Source organism: Thunnus albacares, chromosome 9 (genome assembly GCF_914725855.1).
Source record: "Thunnus albacares chromosome 9, fThuAlb1.1, whole genome shotgun sequence".
Lineage (NCBI taxonomy): Eukaryota > Metazoa > Chordata > Actinopteri > Scombriformes > Scombridae > Thunnus > Thunnus albacares.
Genome location: NC_058114.1, coordinates 9,245,162 through 9,262,095, shown reverse-complemented (window position 1 = coordinate 9,262,095; position 16,934 = coordinate 9,245,162). Strand labels below are relative to the sequence as shown.

At 37.8% G+C, this 16,934-nt stretch overlaps 2 protein-coding genes and 1 long non-coding RNA gene across 4 annotated transcripts in view; 1 reads left to right on the top strand and 2 right to left on the bottom strand.

Annotated features, from left to right (window-relative positions):
• The first annotated feature begins 2,430 nt into the window (after positions 1-2,430).
• On the top strand, positions 2,431-13,458 carry mpl (MPL proto-oncogene, thrombopoietin receptor). Its single transcript, XM_044361682.1, has 12 exons — positions 2,431-3,638; positions 4,942-5,065; positions 5,368-5,537; positions 7,913-8,070; positions 8,431-8,593; positions 8,747-8,861; positions 9,226-9,395; positions 10,041-10,183; positions 10,797-10,956; positions 11,284-11,365; positions 11,680-11,767; positions 11,955-13,458. The coding sequence occupies exons 1-12, from the start codon at positions 3,530-3,532 to the stop codon at positions 12,426-12,428; spliced, it is 1,956 nt and encodes a 651-aa protein (XP_044217617.1). The 5' UTR covers positions 2,431-3,529; the 3' UTR covers positions 12,429-13,458.
• On the bottom strand, positions 7,965-10,034 carry LOC122989006. Its single transcript, XR_006404926.1, has 3 exons — positions 9,944-10,034; positions 8,483-8,599; positions 7,965-8,049 (listed from the first exon to the last, which is right to left on the bottom strand). It is a non-coding gene; the product is annotated as an uncharacterized LOC122989006 (long non-coding RNA).
• Positions 13,459-13,904: 446 nt separating the features above from the next.
• ddah1 (dimethylarginine dimethylaminohydrolase 1) overlaps positions 13,905-16,934 on the bottom strand; it is an 80,937-nt gene continuing 77,907 nt past the window's right edge. For both annotated transcript variants that reach the window (XM_044361686.1, XM_044361685.1), the window contains one exon: positions 13,905-16,870. In XM_044361686.1, the coding sequence (XP_044217621.1) occupies positions 16,754-16,870 (117 nt within the window). In that variant the 3' untranslated portion in view covers positions 13,905-16,753. The remainder of the gene's footprint in view (positions 16,871-16,934) is intronic.

Sequence of the window (16,934 nt, the reverse complement as noted above, 5' to 3'; positions counted from 1 at the left end):
GGAAACCACTGGACTAATTATTTGTCAATTAGTTTATTTGTAAGGGACACATGCAGAGAACGTTGACAGTTACAGAAACAGTGTCCGATGCACTGTACACATGTATATAACCAACACCAGTCCCTTGATAGGTATCGATAGTTCAAGCAATCATTAAAATTGGAACAGTTTAAAATCAGTGCATATAATAATAAAACAAGAACAACAACTATCTATGACAACACACAAACAAACATACAAAAAGACAAATAAAACAAACCAAAACATTATGCAAAATATTTATAACATGAACCCACGTACACAAATAATGACTAGTTGGTGTCATGATTACAGTTCTGGCCCAGTTTTAACCAGGACTTGACTGTTGTAGAAAACATTTTAAAATCCTGATTTCTGCTTTGAACTGGCAGGTAGGGAATTAAAGAGGGTTATGCCTCTAATTTGCATGTTAGTGGCAGTCTAGTTATGAAAGTGTAGAAAATGACTGGAGCTAGATGGTGTGATTGGGAGCGTTCTGACTGAGAAACACATAGAGACAGAACCTGACCTATGTCAGTTAGCCAAGGACCTGGGCCTGGACTCCAAACCCATCAATTCCAAACATTAACAAAAAAGTCACAAAGGAAAGAATATCACTTAAGATTAGAAATGAGAACAATGTTTCTGTTTGCAGGGTTAGGGTTATTTGTAGTACACTCCCTGCATGGCTGTTGGGCTGAGGTTAGGGTTATTATTTTTTATCAGTCAAAAAAATCATTCAGATTTCTGTGTAACTTGTACATATGACAGCTTCCGCCTAAGCCTGCTGTTTTGATAGAGATTGTATCAGTCTGTGGTCAGTACTCAAGTGTTTTCCTGTTACAAAGATCTCATGCTTACAGGTTTCATTTTGTGTGTGCCACAATTTTTTAAACAGGAGGAAAATCCCCAATTTAAATTAATATTGTATTGTCGTAATGTGATACAGTCTGAGTCCTGTTCAAGTTTACAGTTAAAGCTTTCCAGAGCTGTACAGTTGGGCTAAAACACATTTGCTGTTTTCAGAAATTTCTTTTTTCACAGTAGTGAGTAGCAGTCAACTTTTTTATAGTGGTGTAAATAGGACACAGTGTGTATTTCTTAATCGCACATAAGAAAACTTTCCTAAACACTCGTAGTTGTTAATATCATCAGTTACATTGTACATCAAGATTCTTCTCTGTCATTTTATTCCTACAATAAATGACATTTTGTGTTGAGTGCTACTAAAGCCAAATAAATATTTTATATACAAAAGGGTGAAGAATTTTACAATACCATGCATTAAAATATGTAAGATTATAGAAAACTCTATGGAGAAGAAACAGAAGTAGTATAATTATGTGCCAAAGTCACAACTGCATTTTATCAGGTTTGCTGCATTCTTAAAAATAATAATCAGCCCTCTACAAAACTTCAGCAGGTTCAGAAAGAAGAGCCAAGGCTATCATCATATCACATCAATGGGAGAAATGTATTCCACCCTAAAGTATAGAAAACAAAAACCATTGTTTTTAAAATGCTACAGGAGTATTACTGAGTGTAAATTATATTGGGAAGTCTTGTGTACAGGTTATTTCTCTTGGGTATGCAGAACATCAAATAACCCAAGTCCTCATATAAGGGACTAAGCTGCTTGGGGATAGAGAGGGTGACTTGAAGTCTTCAATGTGGTATGGCGTCTATGGTTGATTTTAACTAGAGTTGAGAGTGTGGTGCTTGGAGCTGGAGGTAACATCCTATCACAAGCAGAGTTGGGGTACAAATGACATTGGGGGATTTGATGTGTTGGCTGGGGGTGTTGAGGAGTTGTTAAAGACTACTGTTTGGCAAGATAACAACCTTGGGTGGGAGGCAGTGCCCAGCTGAGAGAATAGTATCTGGGGCATAAGCAGTTTTTGGTAACAGATGAGCAGTAGAGTTTGCCGAGCCAAAGAGGAAGTGGCTGTGGTGGGTTTCAACCTTTGGCAATCTTGAGGGTTTTCTCATGAAATTGGTTGTTATAAATGGCTGCATTATCTGGTGGTTAGGACCCAAGGATCTGTTGGATAGAACATACCGTAGGGCCTCTCAGTCAGCACTAGCACTGGACCCTATTCTTTGTATGTGGATATTGGCCAGATTTGATTGTTGATGATTTGATACAAGCCTGGATTTTTCAGTTCTTCAAAACTACTGTAACAAGCTCAAATCTGCAAAAGTGCAGGCTTATTTGCAGTTTTTGGACCATGACCAGGTCTTTTCAATGTGAACCCTCTGCATAAACTCTTCTTCAGAGACAGATAACCCCTTAAATGACTCCTCCATAGAGGCATCAACAGAAAAGAGTTGGTATAATTATGATTTTTAGATGAGAACATGTAAATTATTATCAACTAAGAATTAAATACTGACAATAAATTAGGTTACACACTAAAATAAAATCTGTTTCAAAAGGAACCAATCCTAATTGAGTGTGAGACACTGTAATCAATACATTTAAAAGTTTCTGATTATTAGACTAATAGCACCTTGGCAATGCATTTTTTGTTATTTCACCATCATATGCACTTGGAATGAAACACATATTTTCATTTAATTTGAGACAGCTTAAATTGCAGGAAATTGGTCATACAATTGAATCTGTTTTGGGGGGGGGATTTATGAGAGCATTTGAAAGGTTTTCATTTCACAGTTAGTATAAGTTGGAGGTAAGCTAGGTTTGTCAATTTTATGTGTGCATCTGCAAAAAATGTGCTGTCTGCAACCACATAGTAATGGCTGCTAATCATCAGTGCAATCAGCATCAGTAAGTGCTAATCATGATTTTCATTCCCTACCAATGTAGTTATATCTATCTGTCTAGGTGAGCTATGTTCGAAGAATAGTGTGCCCTACAGTCATGCAATAGGTCAGGATGTGGTAAATCAGCAGAGAAAATAAGAAGGCGTTGGGGCAAGCAACCTTTCTTCAGTCTTCTCAGAGGGTATAAATACTCTTATGTGGTCTTACTTAGGGAGGAGACACTGATAGAGCAACAGGGGGTCTGATTTATGGCTTGTTTCTATTTGAGTGTTCTCCACTCCTAGACTGAAGTTTATGATGAATCCTTTGTTAGTACTTAGTTTCTCTCCATGCCATTGATCAATATCATCAAAATAACTTCCTTATAAATTGAGAAACATTATTTAGAATAAGGAAGAAACTACAGACAAGGCCAGATGATGGAATGAAACATGCACATAGTCTAGTTTTCATCAGTTATAGCACCCCCTTTCTCTTATTGTATGGATTTTTTCCCCTTCTCAATCATGCCTCCCACACTGCCTTTTTTGGTGCTTACTTCCACTGTACACAAAGCATGCTTCCTGTTCAAGCACACTTGTCACATTGAGCCCACCCCTCTATCTTTTGTACACACCCATGCCCACTCAAAACCATGTACAACCCACACAATGCACATATACAGGTATGTGCTGTCTTAGATGTATTAGTATAAGTGCCATGGTGGTTTAGTATACCTCCATATACCATGAATTTTCCCTGCAGGTGGGAGATACTCCTTAGCTTGTGGATACAAGTGGTCTTTGTGCCTGGGATACATTGCAAGGAAGGAACTGTCAGTCATCTTTCAAGGGAAGGTAGGGCTTAAGGATAGCTTATTTTTGTATAGGTGAAGTACAATTCGAATCACTTCCAATTCTGTCCAATTAGTCCAGCTGCATATTCTTCATTTACTGCTTATTTACACTGAAAATGTTTACTATTAACTATATATATATATATATATATATTTATATATATATATATATATATATATATATATAAAACCCCCAGAGCCCCCAAAGTCCCAGAATATGTTGTGTTTTTGAGTCATGTGTTAATTTGTGGGAACAAGAAATTATAGGTGCAAGTTATTATCTTGAACAGTATTTGTCTGAGAGGGGGTCAAATGGCCCCAGTTGTAGTTTTATAGGGGGGACCCAGTGAGTGCAACAAAATACTATTTAAAGACACCCCTTTGTTTCATCAGGGTTTAACTGTGTCACTGACAAACTTCTAATCAGTATTTTGCTTGACATTGTCAAAGAACTTGATAATTCATTTGTATTTAAAAAATCTGACCATTTAGTAATGACATTAGTATACATTACTGCAATACTCTTCTAATCATTACATTCAAGAGTGGAACATATAATAATATAATATATAATATTTTTTGTTGAAAACTATCTAGTTGACTACTTAGGTTAATGACAAAGTTTGGCTGCTGAGTTAACTTTAGTTTATAGTTTCAGTTTGGTTTTTTTGGTTGTTTTTGTTGTCGCTGCATGTTCTGGCTAAAACCCTGCTTGTAGCAACCACAACACTATCTATCTCAGCCCAACAGATTTCTAACTTGTGGTGAATAATATAATTCTGTGAAAACAAGTGAACTGTGCAGCTCTTATTTTGTGGGAACAAGATATTTTATGAATATATTTATTTTATGAAGATCTCTATCAACTTACCTGCAATCTTCCCACCTTGTTCCCACAAGATGATAACATATTTTGCACAACATTATTCTGTATTATTCTAATACACCTGTTGCCACAATATAATATATTGTTGCTACGTCTTTCTTTTACAAGTTAAATCAGGGGGTCGAGGAGGTAGAGTGGGTCGTCCACTAATTACATGGTTGGTGATTCAGTCCCCTGCTCCTCTTGTCCAAATGTCAGTGTCCGTGGGCAAGACACTGAACCCCAAATTACTCCTGATGGTCAGGCCAGCACCATGCATGGTAGCTCGGTGTCTGAGTGTGTGTGAATGTGTGAACAAGAGGCAAATTGTTAAGCACTTTTGATATATAAATGCAGTCATTTACTATCTTGTTGGAATTGTTGGTACATGTAGTATTCCACAAGTGGTGATCTATTACGTTTGTCATTTCTGGGGCAGATGTTTTGCTCTTTAAGGATGAGCAGGATCCTAAATGTTTCACCCGCACAGAAGAGGATTTCACCTGCTTTTTTGAGACCCAAAACAACAGGACTTATGATTTTTTCTACAACTTTGACATGAGGTAAGTTATATGCAGTAAATCTATTGTTTCCCTAAGAATTCACTGAGTCATATTGTTCAGGGATTTTCAGCTCTTTGGCTTGCTACTATTTATGTAACATTGTACTGTATGTTCTTGTTCATTAGTGTTAGTGTAAACTTTAACTATCTTATATTTGATCATTGGCTTCTATTGGCTTTTATTAGTCACTTGTAAAGCACTCTGAACTGCATTTACTTGTTTGACAGATGCTGTACAACTTGATTGATTGATTGATCAATTTACCACAATGTCTGTTGTGTTTGTCTAATCAAAAAATCCAGAGACAAAAGATGCGATCTGTCTGTCCAGAGAACAGAAGAGAGAACTTTCCTCCACATCTGCTCGTTTCCTGACTCAGATGTTTTCTTGAGCGTCGAGATGCACCTTACAGTGGTGGAGCACAACACCAACACCAGCCTCTACGATCGGACTGTCTCTGTGGAAGACCATTGTAAGACTTTGTTTTTCTCCATTTTACAATGTTTCCTTCCTCAACAAAGAAACTGTAAGCTATGGAAATAGATTGTTATCTTGTAGAAAAAAATTAGAGATGCGCATGAAGCTATATGCATTCACTTAAGTAAGACTGTAGGAGCCGTTTTTACTTGTATGTACTGCACATACAGTATTTGTGTTGTTTATGTTTACACCTCCAGCCACCAGGCAGCGCTTCTTTGTTTTGTGTAATTGAGAGTTGTACTCAAGGAAGTCAGGGTTTCCCAGATAGCGTATGGGAGTGGGCCACTTCAGGCAATGATGCAGCACTGCTGGCCTTCTTCTGGCCTGGACAAAATGTATGTGAGCCTGAAACGGTCCACATGTAAAATAGCAAATATGGCCCAAATATCCCAAACCAAATGTGGGCCTTCTTTGGTAAAGATGCGGTGCTCTCACTGGATGTGGACCAGTTCTGTTCTATCTGATTTATCTGCTTTGTTGACATACGGCATTACTTTGGCTTTCTTGTGGCCCAGATCAGGGAAACAGGGGCGGACCACCCAAGTGCCATCATTCCATGTGGTATGTGGGCCAGATGAAAAAGTCAAAACATGGGTGTGGGCCAGAACTGGGCCACACCCGACAGTTTGCTGATTTGTGTTGCTGGTGTTGCTGATTTTTGTGAGAAGAAGCATGCATAACTACAACTCTCACAACAGCAGCTCTTCAGTGGCTTTTTAAGGGCAGCAAATAATCACTAAATGAAATAGGAGTATCCACGCACATCCGGACTAAAGAGGGTGCTGGGGTGAAAGTGAGCAAATGTCGAAAAAAACAGAAAAAATAGCCCCCACACTGCAGGGCTCCAATATCCACTTAGAATCTATTGCACCAAGAAAACATTTCAAGCACTACTGCTCTTCATCAAACTAAAGTGACATAGCACAACGCAATATTAAATATATACATGAATATATACAAGTGACATGATGCAGTCACATGACCCAAAACTCCAGTGTGACATAAAAATACCAGGGACAACAATATATACATAAATAAATACACACAAAAATATACATAAAAATATATTGTGTGTATGTATATGTACATGTACTATATATTATATGTACAAAATATGTAGTTATCAATTAATAAAGATCAGAATTCATTGTGGTAAGATAACATTCAATCAATCACTACCAGAGAAAACAATATGTGCAAAAATATATTGTATGTACAAACATATTTGTAAAGAGGAAGACCCTGAGTAGAGTATCTCTGACCAACATTGGTACGGTGTGGGAAACTAAAAGAGAAGTGTCTCTATTTGTCTTATAACAGGTGCAATATGGTTAACCAGACCAACAGCATAAAGAATGAAAAAGAAAGAAATGGAAAAAAGAAAAAGAAACCGAGAAAGAAAACCAGAACTAAGATGACTAGTCTACAGAGGATATAACTGACAAAGAGAGGGTTTCAGGAGTCACAAAAATGAGCGAATGTTCATTTCCTCACTGAGGCCCTTAGGTGATATAGTGTTTAGAGTGTGTATGTCTCCTGTGAGAGTTGGACATGTTCAATTCTAATATAACTGATGGAGGCAACAGTGTGGTTCATCGTATTGAAGAGGTTGGCCACAGGGCTCTTATGGTCATGGTTTCTGATAGCATTTCTATGTTCTGAAATTCTGTTTTTGAGAAGTCTAGATGTTTTATCAATTTTTTTAAAAAAATCATGTCCGGATGCATATGTGGCGTATGTGGTTGAACTGAAAAATGGTGAGGCTTTTCTTTAAAGGAGTAGGGTTATATGACTGTCCATGTAAAAGAGAGTTTCTGTCAGTCGGCCTCCTGTATAGGCTAATGCTAAGGTTCTCTTTGTTATTCGTAATCATAATGTCCAGAAAGTTAATTTTTTTCAAAGGGCCATAGGCCAAAGTGAATCTCTGTTGTGTATTCTGTATGTTAATGAAGTTGTGGAAGTCTCTGAGCTTGGTCTCTCTGGGGGTCCATATGAAAAAGATGTCATCTATGTATCTCCTGCTCGAAGAATCCAACATAAAATGAAGTGTAACTGGGCGACATTTTAGAGCCCATACTGACTCTGGACAAATAGTCACTATAAACATGATGTTTCAATTCTCAGACCTTCATCAGGCAAAATTCATACAGAGAAGCTGGAGTGAATGAAGATTTTCCATTTATCGAATATAGGCTAGGAGACTTAGGTCCCTCCAGTATGTCCTGGGTATTTGCTAGGATCTCCCATCATTGAGATGATTCACCAAGTAGCCTCCTCACCTGTTGCCTAAACACCAGGGATTGTTTTTACACCATTGGATTCTGTAATATATACTCCCTATTTTTTCCTCAATTTTATTGTTTCTAGTGCTCTTGGATCCCCCCTTCAATGTGTCCTTGCATCAAAATGACCAAGCTGGACAGCTGCAGGTTTCATGGCACACAAAGGTGTCAAAATACTGGGAAGATAAGGTGCAGTACAAGATTCGATACTCTTCCAAGGGGCTGGAAGAGAAGACAAAAGAGGTACAGAGAACTCTCAAATAAATCCATGATATACTCGCACATACTGTGTGTAAGCATAAAGACATTTTTTCTGTAACTGATATAGCATGCTATAGCTGCATGCTAGTTAGTATGATGGTCTTTTGTCCATCAACATGTTAATCTATCAGTTGGTTGGTTACTGGATTGATTCATTGAGTGATTACTTAAACACATAATTTGTTGTATTTTTTTGTACTTGGACAAACGTGTTAGTTGCAATTAACTTTTTAACTGATATCATTTTTGCTCATTGAGGATTATTCTGATATGCCTTCACCTGTAGGCTTGTTTTGGTATTTACAGTATAAAGTTTTAATAATATTTTTTTCAAATCTACAGTGCTTTCTACAAGGAAAAGAGAAGTGTGATGGTGCAGTGGTAACACTGGTACCAGGGGAGGAGGTTGAGGTCCAGGTCGCAGTCAAGTGTGCCAACAGTGAAGATGCAGGACACTGGAGCCGCTGGTCACACCCTGTGCAAGCTGTGGCTCCCCAAAGTGCAGGTGTGTCTAAATAAGAAAAGAAAAGGAATGCCTGGGTGAATGACTAAGCAAAAGTTTGATCAAATAAATTGTCATCCATAGCACAACATCTTATCCCTTGACCCTTTCTATCAAAGATGCAAAACTTCAATGGGAAGTTTCTTCTCTTTGCAGATGATATTTCACTATTGTGCTACACCTCTGACCTGCAAAACATCACCTGTCAGTGGAATGGTAGCAGATACAGCATGCAAAATGAGTACAAACTTTCCTACAAGATGAGTCTCAGGTAGCACAAAATCTGCACTTCATTCCATGATTAATCAATTTAAGTACTTAAATCTCTGCACAAACATTTTGTTTTATTATGTTTTAGTTGAATACCAACTCGTTTTTGATGTTATCCTCCACAGTAAAGACTTAATATGCAGCATTACTTTGAGCAACAAAGGCATAATGTTGCAAGTAGTCATGTTTTTCCTCTCATCATTCCTTTCATTCTGCATTGGTTACTGACCAAAACAACAGTAAAAGTATATAAGTGCCAGCATAAACCAATGTGTTATGGTCTTTGGGTTACACCCCCTGAACACAAAACTGACGTTCATTTTGTTTGGCTGCGTTTTGTTGACATGATGATATTAATATTGCAGTGGAGCTTTGGGCTGGACAGAATGGGCAGAGTGTCTGGCTGACAGGGAGTTGACTGACCTGTGCAGTTTCCATGGAGATGGATCCAGAAAAGTCAGGGTCAAGCTCAGCAACACACCAGCTCCACTCAGCAGAACCTTCTTTACTCAAGAGTTCACTCTTAACAAGAGCAGTGAGTGACTTTTCCTCCTCCTTTCTTTGTATCCTTTGGATCTGTGTCGTTTTACTTTTTGATTTGTTTTATTAGCTATTGAGTCTGCTGGTGATGTGATTAAAATCTGACAAGGAGGAGAATCAAAATTGTACTCTAATGCCACCCTGTCGTAGCAGTCAAATTGTAGTTGTTTTTTTTTGTATATATATATCACAGTTTCCTTAGAGGGAGATAGCTTTTGGAGGCAGATGTTCAGAGAACTCTGTATTACTGATCAGTTGTACCATAAAAAAACAGAGATATTTAAAAATGGTTATTATGTTAGTGTGCATATTGCTCATATGTCTGCCTTTCTCATACATGAATCAAATGTCAAAAACATTTGTCAAAACATTGGGTCACATAAAATTGTGTGACCTTTTTCAGTTAGAAGGTTAAGGTTAAGCTCTGTAGCTTTTCTAGGCTAGTTAGAAAAGTTGGAATGTAGATGTTTACCTAATACATTACTGACAACTGGCTGCACTTTTTAGTTAATCTAGTAGTAAGAGCCCAGGAGGCCCAATTACCTTCTCTCGCTTGAGGTGTTGATTGTTTTCCTTCAAGTTTGGTTCCATGGTGGCTTTGTCTGTTGATAACCTGTTGTGTGGGTTTTTTTCCTTTCAGTCAGAACACCCCCACCGGCTCATCTGAGAAGAGCGCTGAGGAAAGATAAGTTGTGCTTGAAATGGGAAACTCCTCTTCTGTCTCTGTCGGGTCACCTACAGTATGAAGTCGGCTACCAAATTAGAGGGAGTGAAGCATGGATGGTAATATGTCAGTTACAGTGGGGCACACACTTTTATATATTTTTCTTTGTTTGTTTTTCAATAGTTAAGAGACCCTCAAGCCATGTTAGAATTTTTTTGTTTCTTTTGCATTTCGTGTAGTAAGTGTTCATGCAAAAAAACTTCAACATTCCCTTCCAGCAACACGGTATAGTTACACTCAAAATAGCATCTTTCAAATTATTCTGAAGGCATTAGTTTTTGTTTGTAAAAAGATGCATGTGGCATACTAGCATATACAGTGTAGCAGTGAGCATCACTGCTGCCACAGTGTCATTCTTGATATTACCACCAGATGACACCAAAGTGAGGAATCCAAAAGTTCAAAGTAAAAAATCAGAAAAATTATGCATGGTTTAACACTGGATGTTGCAAGATAATTATATATGCAAAAACATGAGTGTATGTGAAAAATAATTTGTGAAAACAGCTATGATCTGGAATTTTTTTAAGAAGTAGGGAAACGCAGCATGGTGAGGGAATATGTATATACTGCTACACAAAAGCCACTGTGAAAGAAGGCAAAAGACATACGTCATCACTAAGATTGCATTGTTTTTGACATTATCATTCTCAACAAGCATTCTGTCCCCAGATGGTATCCCCAAAGGGTCCAGAGCCTGGCACGTGTCTAGAGGTTCCAACAGGTAGCAAGTACAGTGTTAAGGTCAGAGCTAAACCTAATGGATCCATTTACTCAGGCCACTGGAGTGACTGGTCAGATGTGCTCACTGGAGACACCCCTATTGATAGAGGTAAGCTCCCACTGAGAGTGAAATCAGGGTAAATATTTGTTCACATTATAGTATTTATTTACTAGTTCCCATGTATAAATTAATCACAGTTGCAAAATTTCACCACATGTAATGTGGATTTTTGTCCTGCTGTTTTTGAGTTTTATAAGAGCTTCAACAAGTAGTTTATTCAACATTGGTTATGTGACAACAAAATTAGTAGTAACACTGCTATGTCATTCAAAATATAAACATTAAACACCTGTGAAATGCAGTTCTTTGTTACTCTAAACATAATTATTGGATCCCAATCATCAAACCATAATGCAACATGGATAATCTTTACAGGCACTTGGCTCATGGTGTGTATCCCTGTCATGATGCTGATTACTGCTGTCATCCTCATCTCCTTGTTTTCCACGTACCTCAGGTAAAATCATTTTACAACACATTCAGATGGTAATTAGTCATTTCTTTTACAGGTCATAGAAATCAAGATTACACGTCATAGAAATTCTGAACTGTGATAACTCCATCCATGTCTTCTTAAATTGATATCAATTTGTACAATATTATCACTTCACCTTTTTTTGAAGACATTTTATATTATTTAAAATCTGCCGATCCTGACATATTATTACTATTGTATTATTTCACCTTAATTATAACCATAGAGTTTAACCTATTGTTTTACTGACTGGCTTTACTACATTGTTTAATGTCTGTTTTTACATATTTTCATAGCAAGCTCAAGCAGTATTTTTGGCCTCCAGTGCCCAACCTTGACAAAGTCCTACAAGGCTTTCTGACAGAGATCAACAGACAGAAATGGGTAAATTCTTTAACAACTGCTATGACACTTGTGCAAAACTTGAGACATCAAAGGGTAGATAGAGCACTTTGGCACTCAGAATAAAAAAAGGTTTGGTCTTCATGCATGCTACTGCTTATAAGATTGTAAAATTAGTGCCAGTACCCCCAGGTTTAACAAATGAACAATTACTGTGCTCATGCCACAGGATCCTCCAGTCACAGCAAAGCAGTGCTTAGACGACACCACTGCATCTGTGGTGGAGATCATGTATGAAGATGAGGTTTCAGAATTGGGGAAGCCATTAGAGGAATCCACCCAGCTCCTGACACCAGAGGGAAGCTGCTCCAGCGGAGGACAGTTAGAGGGGAGCATCGGGACACAACCAGAAGTCTTTCCAGACTATGTGACCCTTAACAGAGACAGTGTCTTTCTTAGCCCAAAAGGAAACAAGTATGTCTGTGAGCAGGTTGGAGAGAAAAGAGACCCGGAGGTTAGCGGTGAGCTCCTTCAAACAGCATGTCACTGCAGTGATGGATCAGTCTGTGTCCCACCTTGCTTAAGCATTGATTTCCTTAACCATTCCTACTTGCCTCTGGCTGAGCTTGCAAACAAATTTGACTGTAACGTCACTGCTACAAGGGGGCCAGGCAACCTTTATACTAATTTCCCCTGTAGCTAAGTGTACAGCATAGCAAGTTGGGGTTGAGGTACGCGTTTTCCGCTGGCGCAGATTTCATGTATACTATGCACTTACACATTGAAATGATAGTTTGCTGCAAATTGACAAGGATATATACATCCATGTTTACAGATTTCTCTAAAACTTAATGCGCTCCATGTCTTAGCAAAGGTGTGTTACCATCTTTTCACAGTATAAAGTGTGTTAGTGGTGATCATGTCTTATGTCACATGGTATCATGCCTCTAACAAGACTATGACATTGCCAGGGCAGTTCAAGCTTTTGGCTTAAATGCTGTTTAAGATATTTAGGCACACTAGATTATATATTAATTTTATATTTGTACATAAGTGCTTAAAGTTTCCTCCATATCAGGGTGGATGGTGTGTGTATTTACTTCTATATTTTATGTCCACTAGAGGGAACAGTAGATCACAAAATACTTTTTGTGAGACCGCAAGACAAGACTCTACTCAGTGGCTTTGGTTATCAAAAGAACTGTATTGTAAAGTGTTTGTTAGCAATAATTAGTAACAACTAGCAATAGTTGGTGGTTTTAAGAGTGCTGTTATATGCTTAGAGTAAAGTGAAAGAAGAAGAAAAAAAGGTGAAAAACGAGGTGGCATGAGGGCTTGGGACTATTACAATCACACGAGGTATCAGTTTTTTTAAAATTTAGCAGTTGAATGTAGCGTCTTCTGTATTTTACATGAGTGAATGTTATATATTTTACTGAATGTGGTTTTTCAAATCTTTTTCATTGTTTGTTGTTATACAGTCATTCACATAAGCATATAGTCATAACATAACATAAGTCAACCATTTATATTGTACATATTTTCTGTGGATTTTTTTTTTTTTTATGAGTTTAAAGAATTTAAGTTGAGGCTGATGATGTCCATGAGGACTACTGATCATTTCTTCACCATCATTTTCTTCAACGTAATAGCTGAAACAAGCTTTTAGTTCATTATACATTGTATTATAACTTGAGGGTTTGTGCTTTTGGCAATAAATATAAAAAAACCTTTTTTCCTCTTGACTGTATTTTCTTTGAAGCAAGCCGTTTCCGGGCACATGTCAAACCATAACATGTGAGACATTCTCCAGACTGTCTCCTACCAAACAGCAGCTGCACTGTGGTGTGTGCATTTCTGAGTCACTAGGTGGTGGTAGTGTATTTACAGTATATTTGGTGAGTACATCACTGAGACAATACTTGTTATTCAACACCAGTGAAAATGAGAACAGCTAGATTGTGGCCAGATTCAGGTTTCTATTTCATCACACCTGATGAACCCTCATTTCACTTCCTCCATAATTTGTTACTAACCTTGTCTTTGAGGTTAATATCTGTAAATATGACGTCGAGAGCTGTTAAAATGACATTAATAGGCATGAAATGACAATTAAGTTGATCTTGACCTGGAAACTGGGGTTAATTTAAACTTGAATTTAAAAAAAAGCACAACACAATTAGATGGTAGATGTTACTTTATTACATAAAGTAGACGAAAGGCTCGTTTTTCAGATGACTAAAATAAGTATTACTCACAACTTGTATGAAAACCAAGAGACCTGAGTTGGAACATGGGCAATCACAACATCATGACTACTGGAATGAGTGAGCAGATTAGTAAAAGGATTAGTGGAAGCCCTCAACAAAGAATGGGAAAAGAGTGGGAAAAGACTGTTTTCAGAGCTGAACAACCAAAGGGTGATTCAAAACCCTGCTAGATGGGTGGATGTCAGTTTTGGGTAAAATGACTATGCTTCCCTAAAACCAAAAGGTTGACACACTGACCAGACAGAGACTGAATAGTCCTGCCTGGCTCACGTTTCTGCAGCAACTGCGTGAGAATGAGAACTGGATGTTCTGCAACTATGCGATCACCCTGCATCCAGCCAGCCGCCTCCTGTAAAATATACTACTAGTGTCACACTTTAACGGCAGGCCATCACATCCACAGTGTTTGCCAGACTGTATGATATCATGACCATAAATTAGTCCAGAATTGTCTATGAGGCAATAGCAAAGGGTGGGAGACAGCAAGTAAGACAGTCGAGAGAAAGACAGAGAAAGTTTAAGAGTCAGTGTTTACTAGCGTACAAGCCTCTCCTCCCAACAGGAATTCTTTCCATGTTTCATCACTGCCCGCTTGCCCATACGCAAATGTCTATTGAGGGAGGTTGAATCACCTCCTGATGTCATTTCCCCAACTTTCACTTACAATCACACTGAGAAACAACACAGTTTCAGACATGATGGGCTTTAACATGTACAGTATATAACGAATGCACAGTGTACATGTTTATGGATGTCACATCTACAGGCCTTAAACATGAATTCAGCAACAACAGTGATAAGGCCACTAAAACAGAGCTCATCCACAACCTTTAAACTCCTGCTGGCAGCTAAACATCATGAACACACATGGAAACACACACCAAATGAGGGAAGTTAGCTTGTTCTCCACACTGTGCAAACTCTCACCGCAGTCACATTTGGTGCTACTGGATTTAGTGGAACAAACATCATTTTCACAGCATGCTCTTTGACAGTTTTGCAGTAGAAACTGCCAGACAGGGGGGAAAAACTCCAGTGTAATACAAAGCATAGGCAGAACCAAAGTGAGGAAAACTACAGAGCCTTTAGACATCATACAGCAGTAGTAAGGTCATTGGTTTTCCATAGAGGCATCGTACATTAAAGGAACTGCGGTGTTCATCTTTCAATTATGAAAACATAGATTTCCCCCACAGACAGCTTTTATCTGTCATCTGCGGGGTTGGCACAGCTTATTAATCAGTTGTCTCCACTTTGTTTTTGTCAAATTTGCATCCTAACATGAATCTAAACAAATGCTAACCAGGAGGGATGCAAATTTGCTTTAACAAAATGGCCACAGATTATCATTGTAGCATCAATTAACAGGTTAATTTTAGCTTCTCAAGCTGGTGGCAATTATTGAGCATCAGTCAAAAATTGTCTCCAGTACTGTATGATGGATGGTAGATGATTAGTTAGCAATAGTTATGAAAGGTAAGAGCACCTCAGGTCTCAATGGCAGTACTTTCAATACCAATCACAAAATCATAATAAATCACAAAAAACAATCATAACACTGCGATCACACAAGGAGCTCATATCTCCAAAGGGTTTTTCAAGAATTGCATTTCCAGAGTGAGAAATAAAAACATCCTAATGGTCAGATAGATGGTCATGAATTAAAAAATACACTAATTGTGTGTTAGTGGTTTTGAAATAATATGTGTTCATGAAATTTACTCAGCACCAATTGTAAAAAGACAATAGCTATTTAGCATATATGTTTAAAAACAGCTAAATTGAAACAATGAAATTGAGGTTTTCATATTACAGTAAAAGCAGGCTCTATGTCCTAAATCTTACTCACAAATACAGTTCTTGAAAAATGAATTCCAAACTAAGTACCATTCCTATTACATAGCCAAGCATGTTTAAAATTAATTCACAGTTAAGATGGCAAATGTAAACAGTATCTACCAACTGTTTACATTTATGACTGTAGATGTCTGTTAGTTATGTAATTCATAAATCTGAAGTGCAATACTTGTACAACTGTACCTCACTGGCAACAAAAACTATTGATCAAACAGATCCATCTGTTTTTGTTGGTCCAGTGCTCGGTTCTGTGTGGTTCTGTTAAAAGATTGTAAACATCAAATTACAAGCACAAGGATTTGTCTACAAATGGACATTAGAGGGGATCTTCAGGATCAGATCTTTCTTCATCAAAGAAATAAGTGTTATCTTAGCAGTTCTTAGATTAGTTGTAAAGGAGCAAATAAGTAGAAAAAACATATATGGCTTAACATGGGGAGAATTCATGACCCATCATCAAAGGTTAACAGCTTGTTCTTTTGCTTTGTTTTCTGCTTTTTATAGAAAATATTAAAGGGAAAGGAAAAAAAAAACTACAACATTATGTCCTAACTCTTATACTATAACCCCTAAAGTCTCAATTTATCTGCACTTCAGGATCGTCTTTGCTCCAATGCAACTCAAGAAACATTGATAATCTGAAACTAATTCTGTTTTGTGTCAACTCAACTATTCATACATTTTCAAGACATTTTAAAGTAATTTGAGTGTTTTGAGGAGTAAAGGAAGAATAGATGACTGCCTCCAATTAATATATTATTTACTAAACCAGCCTATCCCTTTTCAATATACCAAGATTATTCACTAAACGTTTGGGGTCCTTTGTGATTGGGTACAGGCTCCGCTTGGGTACACTCATACACATACACTCTCACTAGGAGAGACTCACTGGTGAGCATGCTCAGATGTTGGCCTTCTTGTTGATGAGCACAGAGCAGCATGTGAGGGCTCCATCCACTTTGATCTTCTCCATGTTGGACACAGGGATCAGCATGTGGTCCTTCAGCTTCTCGAACATCTGCGGGACACACAGACAAGGCTGTCAATGGAAATACTGATATAATATATACATTTATATAATT

What these genes read in the sequence shown, in the direction of transcription:
- mpl (XM_044361682.1), top strand. Translation starts at nt 3,530, where the DNA reads ATGAATTTTCCCTGCAGGTGGGAGATACTCCTTAGCTTGTGGATACAA. An exon ending in TCCTACAAGATGAGTCTCAG is followed by an intron (nt 8,862 to 9,225) that starts GTAGCACAAAAT and finishes TTAATATTGCAG; the next exon opens with TGGAGCTTTGGGCTGGACAG. An exon ending in TTGTTTTCCACGTACCTCAG is followed by an intron (nt 11,366 to 11,679) that starts GTAAAATCATTT and finishes ATATTTTCATAG; the next exon opens with CAAGCTCAAGCAGTATTTTT.